This window comes from Myotis myotis, unplaced genomic scaffold (assembly GCF_014108235.1).
Source record: "Myotis myotis isolate mMyoMyo1 unplaced genomic scaffold, mMyoMyo1.p scaffold_m19_p_2, whole genome shotgun sequence".
In the NCBI taxonomy this organism is placed as follows: Eukaryota; Metazoa; Chordata; class Mammalia; order Chiroptera; family Vespertilionidae; genus Myotis; species Myotis myotis.
In genome coordinates, this window is record NW_023416324.1 from 100,019,102 (window position 1) to 100,036,817 (window position 17,716).

A 17,716-nucleotide genomic window follows, 5' to 3' on the forward strand; every position below is an offset into this window, starting at 1 on the left:
CCTCCCTCACCCTCACATACAAACCAATCTTCTTAGAACAGAAAGTCAAGGAAGCTGGCAGAAACCTAATAAAGGTCTCTGAAAACAGTGTTTCTGCATTTCAAAAATAAACCATGTCTATAAATGCAATAACTCCATGGATAATAAATGTAATGAACCAAATTCAACCTCTGCTAAAAAAAAAAAAAAAAAAAAAAAAAAAAAAAAAAAGTGTGTTGTTTAATTTCCAAATGTGTGTGAAGATTTTCCTGTTATCTTTCTGTTATTGATTTATAGTTTGAGTTCATTGTGAGAATACATTCTGCATACAGTTTCAATTATTTTAAATTATTTTGTTGAAGTATAAGGTCTGCACTTGAAAAGAATGTATATTCTGTTATTATTGGTTGGAATGTTCTATAAATGTTGATTGGATTCTTTTGGTTAATGGTGTGGTTAAGTTCTATATTGTAACTATTCTACCAGTTACTGAGGAAGAGGGGTTGAAGTTTCCAACTATAATTGTGGATTTGTCTATTTATTCTTTTAGTTCTGCCAGCTTTTATTTCACATATTTGGGGCTCTGTTGTTTGATGCATACACATATAGGATTGTTCTGCCTTCTTTCTGAATAGACCTTTTAATATTATATTATGTCCCTCAATGTCTCTGATAATTTCCTCTGTTCTGAAATCTACTCTATCTGCTGTGATAGCCACTTCTGCTTTTCTTTTATTAATGTTTACATGATATATCTTTTTTCATTATTTTACTTTCAACCTGTCCACAGCGTTTTACTAGCCATTATTTTACTAGCTTCAGTGACGTATATAAACCTTACCTCCCTATGTCCTTTCTGTTTATAGTTGTCTTATATATTTCCTCTACATGTAGTTAGAACCACATCTGTTGCATCAACGTACAATAATAATTCAGAAAACTTGAAAAGGAAAAAAAGCCTATTATATTTACTCAAATTATGCTTACTGTGTTCTTTTCTGATGTTCCAAGGTTTATTCTTTTATCATTTCCTTTTTGTTTAGGGACTTCCTTTAGTCATTCTTTTAGAGTAGCTTTGGTAGTGACAAATTCATTTAGTTTTTCTTTATCTTCAGAATGTCTTGATTTTGCCTTCATTCTTAAAAGATATTTTCACTGGGTATATGATACTGGGTTGATAGCCCTTTTCTTTTATGGAAAACACTGTGCCACTTCCCTCTGCTACCAGATTTCTGTTCAGAAGCCCACTGTCATTCTAATTGTTTTTCCCTATAGCTAAGGTGTGGCTTTTCTCTGGCTGCATTTAAGACTTTCTTATCTTTAGTTTTCAGAAGTCTATTTATGATGTGTCTGGAAATGACTTCCCTTGAGTTTATCCTGTTTGGAGTTTTCTCAGATTTTTTAATCTATAGGCTTTAGTTTCTTTCCAAGTTGGGAAAGTTTTCAGCCATTATTATTTCTTTAAGCCCCACTTTCCTTCTCCTTACCTAGGACTCCATGAAACAAACGTGAGACTTTTTGTCACAGTGTCACAGGTCCCTAGGGCTCTGTGTTTTTCAGTTTACTTTATCTCTGTTGTTCAGATTCAGTAATTTCCATTCTATTATCCAGTTTACTAACTCTTTCCTCTGTCTTTATTCTGCCATTGGACATATCTAATGAGTTTTCTATTTTTTGCTTTATATTTTCTTTTGCTTTATGTTTTCTATCTTTTGCTTTCAATATTATTTATTTATTTCAAGCATGTTTGAAATTACTTTTGAAGCATTTTTATCATGCCTTACTTAAAAACTTTGTCAGATAATTTTAACATATCTTATGTCAGTGTTGGTATCTATTGGTTGTCCTTTTTTCATTGATTTGTGATGTTTCTGGTTCTTGGTATGATGAGTGAGTATCTATTGAAACCTAGAGTTGTATGTCCTGTTATGAGACTCTGGATCTTACTTAAGCCTTCTATTGTAGCTGGCTTCCTGTGATGCCTCTGTGGTAGGGGGAAGGGCGCCACCTTGTTACTGGCAGGTGTGGTGCAGGTAGATGTTCAAGTTCCCACTCAACCTTATTTGACTTCCAACTGTTGGCTCCTTTTCATTGCTGGTTTGGGAGTGGGAATCTTTTTCTCCAAGTGGTCTCCACTGATACAATGGGAGTTGAGGGCTTGTTACCAGCTGATAATAAGAAAGTCCAGGCTCCCTACTTAGCCTTCCCTGACACCACCTGGTGCAGGGTTGTAGCCAGACTCCTCAGTCAGCCTCTGCTGGCCTTGGTGGTGGTAGAACCACAGTTCTTCTGTGGCGTTCGGCTGCAATAAAGCATTATTGTCTAAATGTTTTCTTCTTGCTAAGCTTCTCTTTTCCTAGTGCTTTAATTAGAGAGAACAGGCTTTTGTTGAAGGTATTTTTGTTATTGTTGGAATTTGGATTGCTGAACTCTTCAGCTCCATGATTTGGATGATGAGGCAAAAGAAAACCCCAGGAACTCACCACTGTATCATGCCCCAGTCCTGAGGTCCTCGGCACTCGTTTTTTTCTCCACTTTCTAGAATCTTTTTGTGTTTGCTTTATACATAGTGCCAGGGGTTTTAGCTCTACTTACCCAGAGAAATATTCCATCTTCCAGAAGTGGCAACACATCAATTTTTTTAAAATGCTTCTAAGTGAATCTAATGCAGCCATGGGCAAACTACGGCCCGTGGGCCGGATCCGGCCCGTTTGAAATGAATAAAACTAAAAAAGAAAAAGACCGTACCCTTTTATGTAATGATGTTTACTTTGAATTTATATTAGTTCACACAAACACTCCATCCATGCTTTTGTTTGGTCCTCTGGTCCAGTTTAAGAACCCATTGTGGCCCTCGAGTCAAAAAGTTTGCCCACCCCTGATCTAATGTATAGCAAAGTCTGTGAACCACTGAGTTGGCTCAGATTTCTCAAACACCAAGATTGGTCTGTCTTTGAGAGCACCTTTCATAAAGGCCACTACTGTCCCCGGAAAGGGTCATGGTACTATCCCTTTGACTTCCTTCCTTGCCCAGGTCCAAGTATGCAGGGTTACTCAGCTGAGAGTAGCCTGTATGGAAGGCTTTGGTGACTGCTGAAAATGGTGTCGAGAGGATAACTGTTCTAGTCAATATGGTTTTGGTAGTTATTTTCTTAGGAGAAGAAAGGCCATTAATGAGATTGAGGTTTATGAAAAAACTTCTCATGTGGCTGCCGAAGTCCTGTGTACTGTTTGCCTTAAGCTATGCATTTATTTTGAGTGGTTTTCTGTATCTGTGTTTTATTTTACATATTTTTAAAAGGTTTAAAAATAATTTAATGGTGTTGTCTTCTGTTGACTGCCATCTGCAGCATCTGACTGTGGCCCTTCCTTTCCACAGGCCTCAGCCCTACGGAGCTGCCATTTGATTGCCTTGAGAAGACCAGCCGAATGCTCAGCTCCACATACAACTCTGAGAAGGCTGTTGTGAAAACGTGGCGCCACCTTGCAGAGAGCTTTGGACTAAAGAGGGACGAGATTGGGGGCATGACAGATGGCATGCAGCTCTTTGATCGCATCAGCACCGCAGGTTACAGCATCCCAGAGCTGCTCACAAAACTGGTGCAGATAGAGCGGCTGGATGCTGTGGAGTCCTTGTGTGCGGACATACTGGAGTGGGCCGGCGTTGTACCACCTGCCTCCCAGCTGCCCACTACATCCTGAAGAGCATGCCTGTGGAACATTCTTCTTGGGATGCACCAAGGATCTAATGAGAGCTCAGGATCTAATGACTCTAGAGCTGTGGGTGATGCCAACAGATGGCCAAGAGTCAAGGGTATGTTGCCAGAGTATGCCTTAGGCCAGGGGTCCTCAAACTTTTTAAACAGGGGGCCAGTTCACTGTCCCTCAGACGGTTGGAGGGCTGGACTAAAGTTTTTAAAAAAAACTATGAACAAATTCCTATGCACACTGCACATATCTTATTTTGAAGTAAAAAAACAAAACGGGAACAAATACAATATTTGTATTTGCATGTGGCCCGCGGGCCGTAGTTTGAGGACCCCTGCCTTAGGCTGTTTCAAGGAATAAGAGGAAATGAGGCCATCTTCCACTCTAACTAAAGACTAAAGCTAGGATACTCCCAGCTACCCACCTGCAGCTCACCAGGTAGAATAAATATTTATTCAGCTAGCCCACTCACTATGAACTTGTTTAGGGGATATTGTTGGGTACTCAAGTGAGCCAAATAATGTGGGGATGACAGAGGTGAAGAATCTGGTCCCTGTTTAAGAAGTTTACAACCCAGGGAGAGACAGAGACATGTCCACAGCCACTTTGCTAGAAGATGTCAAACAATCTGAATGAGGGGATTCTAAGAAAATCTAATAAAAGTTCTGAGAGAGATGGATGGTGAAGGCGTCATCCTCATGAGGAAAGCAGCTCGGGAGTTTGGTAAAATGGCTACAAAATGCAGACACCCACTGCATGTATTGTTTCTGGATCAATACAAGTAGTTTCATAGGATAAAGTTGCCACTTCCTGAGGCCATCATATTCCCACCACCATCTGGTCGCTAATGGGAGAACTTGCTCTGGAGCCTGCTTTACGTCACTGATAGGCAAGGCATGTGTCTGTCCAACCAAGGAGACCTATGCAGTAGTCAGTTTTATTTACTGCATAAGTTCTAGGCCTGGGGAACCAGTTGTTTTTTATTACACATGAATTGCCTTCCAACTCTCATTTTCAGTCAGATTTGACCCTTTGGGGTCAGCGGTGCTCAAAGGACACAGCCATTTATATTATATGTCAGGCTATTTTTGCTTCAAAGAGAAGTGGGTGGTAACTCTGCTTAAAAAGGGAAATGGTTACTTCCTAACAGCTCAGCCACACATAACTCTTGATTTCCAGAGAGTGTGAGACTTGTGCATGAGTTACATGGCGTGAGAGTTTTAGGCTCTGGCTTTCTGAGCCAGTCAGGGAAAGCAGAGCCCCCCTGTGCATGCAGGGAGAGCCTGGGCTTGGCGTCCAGGAGCCTGGTTCCAATTGTGCCAACATGGGCCATTTTCTTCTTCTGCAAGTGAGAGACTAGTGTGTGATTCTATAATCACAGGAAAAGTAAGGTTCAAATAAGCAAAAAGAAAGTGGAGCTATAGGAAATGCCAGGCCTCTGAGGTGCTCCATGGAAGTGAATACAGCATGAGTCACCAAGTAAAATGGGAATAAAAACAACAAACCCTCAGATTTCAGGTGTTCACAGTAACTGCAATTGCTTGGCATACATTCAGAAATGAAGCTAATAAACTGGCATTGTCTTTGGCAGATTCTCTTACTACATCTGTAATTTTAAAGAGCTGGAGAGCAGGGTAGGGTCACACCAGGGGCTTGTTTGGAGCTCACTACTGAGCTCCCTAAAAACAGGTCTGGCTGTGGTTGTTACTAAATTAAAACCAGCCTCTCACTTATAAAGCAATGCTTCTAAAATTACAAGTTGCATGACTGAGCAAATCTTTTGGGGGTGGAAATCAGTCTTATGTTTAAAGCCAACAAGCAGTTTCCCACCAATGAATGTAGAACATGCTGTGATGGAATCATAATGAATATTTAATATCATCATTTACTATGTCTGTTTGCTGCTGTTTGCCAGAACCTAATTGATATATTCTGCAAGCTAAATATGCCACAGCGAAATGTAATTACCCTTATCAATTCCTCCTGAAGTCCTGGGTGCCCCTATCCCCTGCTTTGTGATAACGATGATGAGAGTCTCCCCCTTAATCAGACTGCAAATGTCACATGTGAAGAGCATGCATTTCTAGGATAATAGCTTGCAGCTTCCTTAGAACAACATTTGCAGTAAAGGAGCAGGGATGGCTGTTCTCTGCCCCTCCCTACACACACACACATGCACACGCACTTGTGAGTGGGGAGAAGAGTTCCCTCTCCCCACCCACTGTTGAATTCTGGGGCCAGAGGTCAACCATGTTTTATTGACTTAACCTGCCATTTCTAGGGAGCTAGTTACACATTTCTTTGTCATTTACTTACTTGGAGACAAATCCAAAAAAATGTTTACTCTGATAAGCTTTGGCCTACATATGGAATTCAAATCAATGAGACCATATGATTATTACTGACTAAAGCTTGGACTCCACCCTGACATTTTGTGTGGAGACAGTCATTATTTTGCTATACGCAAAAATTTTTAGAAAACACCCCAGGCTAGAGCTGTGGCCTGTACCTAATGAAGTCTTACTTGTCAATTTTTTGTCTAATTTTGTATACATAACTTATTATATTTTACAGTTTCAATAAACAAACTAATAAAAAGGAGAGCTACAGACTGCTACAACGTGAGTTCTTTGGGAGGGGCCTTTGGGGAAGTGGAAAAGATTCTGATTTCTCTGTTCCTGGTAATGGCTCTGTGTATAACAAATCTGTAGGATTGGGACCAGCAGATTTGAAACACCTAAAAAATGAGCCATTCACTCAACAAAAGCAAGCATTGCAACGAGATCATGTGAAAAACACTTGCGGCATTGCTTTCCCAGTTGCCATCATTACTTTATAAGGCATTGATTCACTTAACTACAGCTATGTAATATATCGCCCCAACATTTAGTGGCTTAAGCCAACAATATGTATTTTTTAATGTTCCCATTGATTTTAGAAAGAGAGGAAGGGGGAGGCATAGAACCATCGATGAGAGAAAAACATTGATCTGCTGCCTCCCACATGCCTCCACTGGGGGTGGAACCTGCATCCTGGGCTTGTGCCCCAACCAGGAATCAAACCAGCGATCCTTCCAGTTCATGGGTCGATGCTCAGCCATTGAGCCACACTGGCCAGGCAACAACCATTTGGTTATTACGATTCAGGGGTCTGACCTGGGTTGTGCTAAGATGGTTATGGTGCAACTGGGACCTCTGCCTGCTGGAATACTTTCACTGGATTAGCTCTGCTCCGTTGTCTCTCCTACTCCTCCTCAAACCAGTCCTCTAGCCAAGGCCTTCATCAGGGCAATGAGAGAATCTCAAGAGTGAACAGACACAGAGTTTTTTCAGGCCTGTGCTCAGAACTGGCACGCCATCACCTACAGTTCATTCTGTTGGCCAAAACAAGTCATTTGGCTAACCCAGAGTCCAGGTGGAGAAATAGACCCCACACTTATCTGCATGAACAGCTGTAAGGTTGAAGAGTGAAATGTCAAAAATTAGGACAGATATACAATCTGAAAAATATAATGATGAAAAATATAGCAAATGTGCACAGGTATATTAGTTTCCTACAGCTGCTGTAACAAATTACTACAAACCTAATGGTTTAAGACAACACGGATTTATGATCTTATCATTCTGGAGGCCAAAAGTCCTAAAATCAAGTTTTAAGGAGGATTGTGTTCCTTGTGGAGACATTAGGAAATGAACCTGTTTCCTTGACTTTGCTAACTCATAGAGTCCATTCGTGCTCCTTGGATGATCCTCTCTCCCACCTCCCAAGCCAGCAATCACATCGCTTCCACTGCTGCTTCCATCACCACACCTCCTTCTCTGACTCCAAATGCTGCGTTCCTTGTTCCTTTACAAGAATGATGAGTCAGGAACATACTGTCTCAAGATCCTTAATGTAATCAACACTGCAAAGACCCTTTGCCACATAAGGTCACACATTCACAGCTGCTGGAAACTAGGAGGTGGACATGTTGGAAGGGCCATCCTTCTGCCAATGACAGTAGGTAATGGCTGTGGAACACAGTGTTGTAACCACAACAGTGAGTGTGTAAGTGACTCTGGAATATAACAATGTAATGACGACAGTGAGTGTGTAAGTGACTCTGGAATATAACAATGTAACGACGACAGTGAGTGTGTAAGTGACTCTGGAATATAACAATGTAACACTGACAGTGAGTGTGTAAGTGACTCTGGAATATAACAATGTAACGACGACAGTGAGTATATAAGTGGCGGTGGAATATAACAATGTAACACCGACAGTGAGTGTGTAAGTGACTCTGGAATATAACAACGTAACAACAACAGTGAGTATGTAGGTGGCTGTGGAATATAACAACGTAACGACAGTGAGTGTGTAAGTGGCTGTGGAATATGACGATGCCACACTGCAGGAGAAGCACTGTGAAGGCAAACTGTCCAGCAGGGTCTATCTTCTGTGTGGCTGAAATGTCAGCTACGCAGTGGCTGCCTTCCTTCTGAGGACAGAGAAATGGACTGCGCTGCAGGGCCCCCCTTCCCTAATTAGGTGAGCTCTGTTCTCCTCCACTTTCATCCTCAGTTGTCCAGAGCAGATGTGGCAGGGTCACCTGGGTCCCCAGTTTCAATTGGAAAAATCCCCTTTCTAGTGAACCATTTACTTTGGGGACAATGATGGCTTCAGAAGCCTAAATGAGCTATTGACTTTGTAATGGACCAACGGGTAAGGAGTATTTTGCTGCTTTGGTCAATGCATCAGGGCCCTTCAAATATATAGTGCAGTTCCCAGTAGAAAACTAAAATCCTGGCACCTCTTCCTATTAGAGTGGCTGGTGACATGGGTCATGAAAGAAATCACAAAGAAGAAGAAGGGTAGTAAGGAAATTTACTTTCCAAGGGTGGAAAGGGCCAGGTACTGTTGGAGCAATACGGGCCCTGAAGAAAGAATCACTTGGGCTTTTAAAGAGTAAGGAAGGAAGGGCATTGTGTTAGGGCATTGTGTTAGTTCAGCTATAACAAGATGCTGGGAGTTATCTTGAAAAGTTATAGTTGTTTGGTTTTCAGGAGGTGGTCAGGCGGATATACTGATACTGTGCCATGTCAGCATTTTCTCATGCCTGTGAAACAAGCTTAGAACAAAAGTTGTGAAGTGTTCAAACAGGGAGGCCTGTTTGAAAGGGAGAGGGAAGGGCAGGGTAGAGGAGGAGGAATACTAATTCCACTTCTCATTACCAGAGACTACTCAGTATGAGTCATCCTGAGGCTGTTAAAACATCAGGGAGGAGGGGAGAAGGAGGGCAGCCTTCTCTCATCCTGCTCTGTACACTGGAGACAACGGTCTTGGAGCTTAATTACCAGGTGCTTCTCATAAATTGTGGAAAAGTCACAACAAAGAAAAGGAAAGGCCTATTTTCTGTTCTTTCACTTCCTGTCTATGTTGGAGTGTTTTAGAATCAGGAAAACTTGGAAGTAGCACAAGCATTACACTTTAGAGCAGCAGTTCTCAACCTGTGGGTAACGACCCCTTTGGCGGTCGAACGACCCTTTCACAGGGGTCGCCTAAGACCATCCTGCATATCAGATATTTACATTACAATTCATAATAGTAGCAACATTACAGTTATGAAGTAGCAACGAAAATAATTTTATGGTTGGGTCACAACATGAGGAACTGTATTTAAAGGGCCAGAAGGTTGAGAACCACTGCTTTAGAGGGTCAGAGGAGTCTTTCTTAGCTTTCAGCTCCTGATACCTCATGAGGAGCTGAAGTTTTGTAGGTATTTTATTTTTTTTCAAACCAGCATAGAGAGAACCACAGGCAAAATGGAGAGATATTTGAAAACTGTTTTCTGTGAGTTACTACAAACTTGGCCTATCCCTCAAACTAAAAGTTACCTAGTGGTTCCATTTAAACAAGGTTATTCGTGTTTTGTTTTGTGTTTATCTTGTTTTCATAATTCTGATCAGCATCACTTACACAGGATAACTATTGCACTGGGAGAAATGCTCCTATTCATTCACAGTCACCTGTCTTGGACTTAAGAGAGTTTCAAGCCATTTCTCTATGCTTCATTTTTCTCATCTATAAATGGTAATAGTAATATTATGTTGCTTTTAGAATTGTTGAGAGAATTAAATATGTAATAAATATAAAGTACTTCATTAGGCACATATAAAGTTCAACAAATGTTAGCTATCATTACATTATTATCTAATCTTGACAGGTGTGGAAGCTAATAAACTAACTGCAAAGAATTTCTAAATAACATTTGGGTAGGAAAGATGATTATAAGACTTACAATCATTACTGCTAGGAGAAATATCAGTGTAAGAGAGAAGAAAGAGGAGGTCAGTCCAACTAGAGAAAGTGGTGGTGCTCAGCGTGCCACTGTCCCTCGTGGTACCATGGGGAAGAGGCAGCAAGATCACCAGAGGGGAAACCAGAGACTTCAAACCTGCAAGAGCCCTCAGCCTCTGGGCCCTGCAGCTGCCGCCCTGGAGTAATGGCACCCTACAGGAAGAAAGATAAAAGGGGCCTCTTGTAAAGCAAAAACTGGATTGGTTTTTTGTTTTATTTTGTTTTTGTTTTCTTTTAATCCTCACCTGGGGAAATTGTTTCCATTGATTTTTAGAGAGTGTGGAAGGGAGGGGGAGAGACTGAGAGAGAGAAACATTGATGTGAGAGAGACACATTGATTGCTTGCCTCCCACATGCACCTCAGCTGGGACCAGGGATTGAGTCTGCAATGGAGCTATGTGCCCTTGACTGGAATCAAGCCTGGGACCCTTCAATCCGTGGACTGACACTCTAATCACAGAGCAAAACTGGCTAGGACTGGATTGGGTTTTGAAACCATCTACCTGAGCATATCACATATAACTGATGCTAAATTATGTTGCTATCTAAGAACAAAGCAAACATCTTTCCAATCATCTGCAATTCAAAGTTTAGCATAAAACACAGACAAAAGATTTACTTCAAAACTGCAGCACATCAGAAAACCAAGACTGCATTACATCTTCTAGAGTTCAAGTTGAAAATGCCTGTAGGCCTTTACTCAGTAAACACTTCAGGACTGGCATAAGAAAATTGCCACGCCTGGCCCAGTGGCTCCATTGGTGGGAGTGTCGTCCTGTGCACCATAAAGGTTATGGTTTTGATTCCCAATCAAGTCACATACCTAGGTTCTGGGTTCAGTCCCCAATTGGGACCCATTCAGGAGGCAACCAATCGATGTTTCTCTCTCTCCCCTTTCCTTTCTCCCTAGAACCAATAAACATATCCTCGGGCCGGGGGGGGGGGGGGGGGGGGGGGAGAAGAAAGAAAATTACCAAAATCCTTCCTTGATGTTAGTAGGGGATTTTTTTTAATGATTTTTTTATTTTTCACTTATAGTTGACATGCAATACTATATTAGTTTCAGGTGTATAGCAGTGTTTAGACATTTATTTAACTTATGAAGTGATCACCCTGGTAAGTCTAGTACTGATTTGGCATCATACAAAGTTATTACAATATTATTGACTAGATTCCCGATGCTGGACTTTACATCCCTGTGACTATTTTTGTAACTGCTAATTTGTGCTTCTTAATCCCTTCACTTTTTTTCATTCATCTCAGCAGGGGCTGTTAAAATGTAACGCCTCAGAAGTTCTGTGTGGCATCAGAGCCAATTATGGAGAACTGATCTCCAAGGGAACTGACTGTGTGTTAAGTATTTCTTTAATTCCATCAACAATTCATGTGGTCCTTATTTATTTATTTACTTACTTACTTACTTACTTACTTACTAGAGGCCTGGTGCACAAAATTTGTGCACTCGGGTAAGGGGGTTCCTCAGCCCGGCCTGTGCTCTCTCGTAGTCTGGGAGCCCTCAGGGGATGTCTGACTGATGGCTTAGGCCCACTCACCGAAGGGAGCATGCCTAAGCTGACAGTCGGACATCCTTAGCACTGCCATGAAGGTGGAAGAGGCTCCGGCCACTGCCGCTGCACTGGCCAGCCATGAGCCCGGCATCTGGCTGAGCAGTGCTCCCCCTGTGGGCACGCACTGACCACCAGGGGGCAGCTCTTATGTTAAGCATCTGCCTCCTGGTGGTCAGTGCATGTCATAGCAACCAGTCATTCCATCGTCAGGCTGAAACCAGCTCTCTAACATCCCCCGAGGGGTCCCAGATTGCGAGAGGGTGCAGGCCAGCCCGAGGGACCCCACCAGTGCATGATTGAGGCTGGGGAGGGACTCAGGAGGTTGGCCAGCTGGGGAGGGACCATGGGAGGACTCCAGGGCATGTCCGGCCCATCTCACTCAGTCTTGACCAGCCAGACTCCAGAAGCAAGCTAACCTACTGGTCAGAGCATCTGCCCCCTGATGGTCAGGACACGTCATAGTGACTGGTCAACTGTATGCCCCCTGGTGGTCAGGGCACGCCATAGTGAGCGATTGAGCGGCTTTGGCATATCATTAGCATATTACGCTTTGATTGATTGAACTGCCAACCGGAGGACGGGACACTTAGCATATTAGGCTTTTATTATATAGGATTTACTTGCTTACTTACTTATTTAAATCTTGTTAAGAGGATTACAGATGTGTCCCCATTTGCCCCCCATTGCTTCCTCAACCTGGATCCTGCCCAACCCAGGATTAAATGCCCCAATCAAAAGACATAAGATAGCTGAGTGGATAAGAAAACATGACCCATATATCTGCTGTCCACAGGAAACCCACCTTAGAACAAAGGACTCGCACAGACTGATGGTGAAGAGGTGGAAAAAGACTTTTCAGGCGAATTGAAAGGAAAAAAAAAGCTGGGGTAGCAATACTTATATCCAACAAATTAGACCTCAAAGTGAAGGCTATAACAAGAGATAAGGAAGGCCACTTCATAACAGCAAAGGGAGCCATTCAACAAGAAGATCCTCTGGTAAACATATATGCACCCAATACAGGAGCACCCAAATACATAAAAAAAAATACTTCTGGAAGATATCAAGGGAGAGATTGACAGAAATATAGTCATAGTAGGTGACTTTAACACCCCATTATCACCATTGGACAAATCCTCTAAACAAAAAATCAGCAAAGAAACAGCAATCCCAAATGACTCACTAGATCAGATAGAATTAATTGACATCTTCAGAACATTCCACCCCAAAGCCATGAATATACATCCTTCTCAAGTGCACATGGGTCATTTCTAAAGATAGACCACGTATTGGGGCACAGGCAAAATCTCTTCAAATTCAAGAAGATAGAAATTATAACAAGCATCTTCTCAGATCACAATGGCATAAAACTAGAAATCAACTACAATAAAAACAATAAAAATAATCAAACACCTGGAGGCTAAATAGCATGCTTTTAAACAATGAATGGGTTACCAGAGAGATCAAAGCAGAATTAAAAAGCATCCTGGTAACAAATGACAATGAAAACACAATAATCTAAAATCTATGGGACACAGTGAAAGCAGTCTTGAGAGGGAAGTTCATAGCTCTGCAGGCCTACCTCAAAAAACAAGAAAAAATGGTAATAAATCATCCAACCCTACAACTCAAAGAGTTAGAAAGAGAGCAACAAGAAAAGCTCAGGGTACGTAGAAGGACGGAAATAATAAAGATCAGAGTGGAGATAAATGACATAGAGACAAAACAAACAAACAAACAAAAGCAATACAAAACCACTAGCTGGTTCTTTGAAAGGATAAACAAGATTGATGAACCTCTAGCCAGGCTCACCAAGAAGCAAAGAGAGAGGACCCAAATAAACAAAATCATAAATGAAAGAGGCAAAGTAACAACCGATCCCACAGAAATACAAACAATTATGAAAAAATACTATGAACAACTCTATTCCAACAAAATGGACAACCTAGATGAAATGGACATATTCTTAGAAAAATACAAGCTCCCAAAACTCAATCAAGAAGAATAAAAAAACCTGAATAGGCCGATAACTACCAAAGAAATTGAAGCAGTGATCAAAAATCTCCCAGCAAACAAAAGCCCTGGTCTGAATGGCTTTACAGGGGAGTTCTGCCAAGCATTCAAAGAACTAAAACCTATCCTCCTCAGACTGTTTCAAAAAGTTCAAGAGGAAGGCACACTTCTAAGCTCTTTCTATGAAGCCAGCATTACCCTAATTCCAAAACCAGATAAAGACACCACAAAAAAAAAAAAGAACTACAGGCCAATATCCTTGATGAACATAGATGCTAAAATCCTCAACAAAATTCTAGCAAATCGAATTCAGCAATACATTAGAAAGATCATACACCATGATCAAGTGGGATTTATTCTGGGGATGCAAGGATAGTACAATATCCACAAATCAATAAATGTGATATGTCACATAAACAAACTGAGAGAGAAAAATCACATAATCATATCAATTAATGCAGAAAAAGCATTTGACAAAATCCAACACCCTTTCTTGATAAAAACTCTCAGCAAAGTGGGAATAGAGGGATCATACTTCAACATAATAAAAGCCTTATACAACAAACCTATAGCCAACATCATACTCAATGGGCAAAAACTAAACTCATTTCCCCTAAAAATGGGAACAAGACAAAGATGCCCACTTTCACCACTCCTGTTTGATATAGTACTGGAAGTGCTAGCCATAGCAATCAGACAAGAAGAAATAAAAGGCATCCAAATTGGAAAAGAAGAAGTAAAACTGTCCTTATTCGCAGATGACATGATACTATACATAGAAAACCCCAAAGACTCCATTTAAAAACTACTGGACCTAATAAGTAAATTTAGCAAAGTAGCAGGATACAAAATTAACTGAAAATTAACACCTAGAAACCTATGGCCTTTTTATACACCAATAATGAACTCACAGAAAGAGAAATGAAAAAAACAATCCCATTTACCATTGCACCAAAAAAATTAAGATACCTAGGAATAAACTTAACTAAGGACATAAAAGACCTGTACTCAGAAAACTACAGGACATTGAAAAGGGAGATAGAGGAAGACATGAACAAATGGAAGAATATACCATGTACATGGATTGGTAGAAACAACATCATTAAAATGTCCATACTACCAAAAGCAATCTATAAATTCAACACAATCCCCATTAAAATACCAACAGCATACTTCAAAGACCTAGAACAAACTCTCCAAAAATTCATCTGGAATAAAAATGACCCTGAATAGCTGCAGCAATCTTGAGAAAGAACAATGTAGGAGGGATCACAATACCAGACATGAAGCTATACTACAAAGCCACTGTTCTCAAAACTGCCTGGTACTGGCACCAGAACAGACATATAGACCAATAGAACAGAAAAGAGAACCCAGAAATCAACACAAGCCAGTATGCTCAATTAATATTTGACAAAGGAGGCAAGAGCATATAATGGAGACAAGACAGTCTCTTCAATAAATGGTGCTGGGAAAACTGGATACTTGCAAAAAACTGAAACTAGATCACCAACTTACACCATACACAAAAACAAACTCAAAATGGCTAAAGGACTTGAATGTAAAATGGGAAACCATAAAAATCCTACAAGACTCCATAAGCAGCAAAATTGCAGACATATGCCATAGCAATATATTTACAGACACAGATCCTAGGGCAGCGATGGCGAACCTATGACATGCGTGTCAGAGGTGACACACGAACTCATTTTTTTGGTTGATTTTTCTTTGTTAAATGGCATTTAAATATCCTATCTAATAAAAGAGAAACATGGTAATTAGCCATAACTTCGCTACCCTTCCCATTGGCTAATCAGCAAGATATGCAAATTAACTACCAACCAAGATGGCGGCCGGCAGCCAGGCAGCTGACGAGAACATGGAAGCTTGCTTGCTCCAGTGACGGAGGAAGCCAGGTTCCCCGCCTGCCTGCTGGGCTCTGAGCTGCTCTCTAAGAAAGATTGTTACAAATATAGAAGCTAAACAAAACCCCAGAAACCTGCTTTCAGCAGCCGAGGTCTCAGAGCTGGAGCCAAGCCTCAGAGCTAAAGACGGCTCTCAGCTCCAGTGACAGCCATAGAAGGTAAATAGAAATCACCCCGGTATTGCCGACATCAATCAAGGCTTAAAGGCAACAAGACTGCGGACAAAGACCACTAGGGGGTGCACCAAGAAAGCATAAAAAATGCGGAGACAAAGAAACAGGACAAAACTGTCAATGGAGGATATTGAGTTCAGAACCACACTTTTAAGGTCTCTTAAGAACTGTCTAGAAGCTGCCGATAAACTTAGTAAGGCCCTCGAAAAGACTGGTGAGACCGCCGATAAATGTAGTGAGATCCTCAAGAAATCTAACGAGACCCTCGATGTTGTGATAAAGAACCAACTAGAAATTAAGCATACACTGACTGAAATAAAGAATATTATACAGACACCCAACAGCAGACCAGAGGAGCGCAAGAATCAAGTCAAAGATTCGAAATGCGAAGAAGCAAAAAACACCCAACCGGAAAAGCAAAATGAAAAAAGAATCCGAAAATATGAAGATAGTGTAAGGAGCCTCTGGGACAGCTTCAAGCGCACCAACATCAGAATTATAGGGGTGCCAGAGGATGAGAGAGAGCAAAATATTGAAAACCTATTTAAAGAAATAATGACAGAAAACTTCCCCCACCTGGTGAAAGAAATAGACCTACAGGTCCAGGAAGCGCAGAGAACCCCAAACAAAAGGAATCCAAAGAGGACCACACCAAGACACATCATAATTAAAATGCCAAGAGCAAAAGACAAAGAGAGAATCTTAAAAGCAGCAAGAGAAAGAAACCCAGTTACCTACAAGGGAATACCCATACGACTGTCAGCTGATTTCTCAACAGAAACTTTGCAGGCCAGAAGGGAATGGCAAGAAATATTCAAAGTGATGAATACCAAGAACCTACAACCAAGATTACTTTATCCAGCAAAGCTATCATTCAGAACGGAAGGTCAGATAAAGAGCTTCACAGATAAGGAAAAGCTAAAGGAGTTCATCACCACCAAACCAGTATTATATGAAATGCTGAAAGGTATCCTTTGAGAAGAGGAAGAAGAAAAAAAAAGGTAAAGATACAAATTATGAACAACAAATATGCATCTATCAACAAGTGAATCTAAGAATCAATTGAATAAATAATCTGGTGATCATAATAGAATCAGGGACATAGAAAGGGAATGGACTGACTATTCTTGGGGGGGAAAGGGGTGTGGTTGATGCGGGAAGAGACTGGACAAAAATCGTGCACCTATGGAAGAGGACAGTGGGTGGGGAGTGAGAGCGGAGGGTGGGGTGGGAACTGGGAGGAGGGGAGTTATGGGGGGAAAAAAAAGAGGAACAAATGTAATAATCTGAACAATAAAGATTTAATTAAAAAAAAAAAAGAAGGTAAATAAAATCTCAGAATAAAAAAGAAAAAGAAATAAAAGAGAGGTTGGGAGCTTCAGTCACCCGCCAGCCTGAAAACGGCCCTCAGCCCTTCACCCAGACTGGCCAGGCATCCCAGTGGGGACCCCCACCCTGAAGGGGGTGTGACCAGCTACAAACAGCCATCATCCCCTCATCCAGGCTGGCCAGGCACCCAAGCGGGACCCCCACCCTGATCCAGGACACCCCTCAGGGAAAACCAGCTGTCCCCCACTCATGCACCAGGCCTCTATCCTATATAGTAAAAGGGTAATATGCCTCCCAGCACCGAGATCAGCAGAGCCGCAAGGCCTCCCGGCCTGGGATCAACAGAGCCACAAGGCCTCCTGAACCTGGGATCAGCGGAGCCGAGAGGCCTCCCGGCACCAGGATCAGCGAAGCAGCAAGGCCTCCCAGCACCAGGATCAGTGGAGCCGCAAGGCCTCCCAGCACCGGGATCAGCAAAGCCGCGAGGCCTCCTGGCCGGCGATCAGCAAAGCCACAAGGCCTCCCAAACCCAGGATCAGCGGAGCTGCTAGGCCTCCTGGCACTGGAATCAGCTGAGCAGCGAGGCCTCACTGCCCCGGTATCAAGCAGAGCCACGAGGCCTCCCAGCACTGGGATCCAGCACTGGGATCAGCGGAGCCACGAGGCCTCCTGGCCCTTGGAG

The 17,716-nt window shown here is 41.9% G+C and overlaps 1 protein-coding gene across 1 annotated transcript in view; it reads left to right on the forward strand.

The window, feature by feature from the left end:
• Nucleotides 1-3,913, forward strand: part of EDAR (ectodysplasin A receptor) — a 34,142-nt gene extending 30,229 nt beyond the window's left edge. The window contains exon 11 of the mRNA XM_036351293.1: nucleotides 3,359-3,913. Within this exon, the coding sequence (XP_036207186.1) occupies nucleotides 3,359-3,681 (323 nt within the window). The 3' untranslated portion in view covers nucleotides 3,682-3,913. The remainder of the gene's footprint in view (nucleotides 1-3,358) is intronic.
• The last annotated feature ends 13,803 nt before the right edge of the window (nucleotides 3,914-17,716 follow it).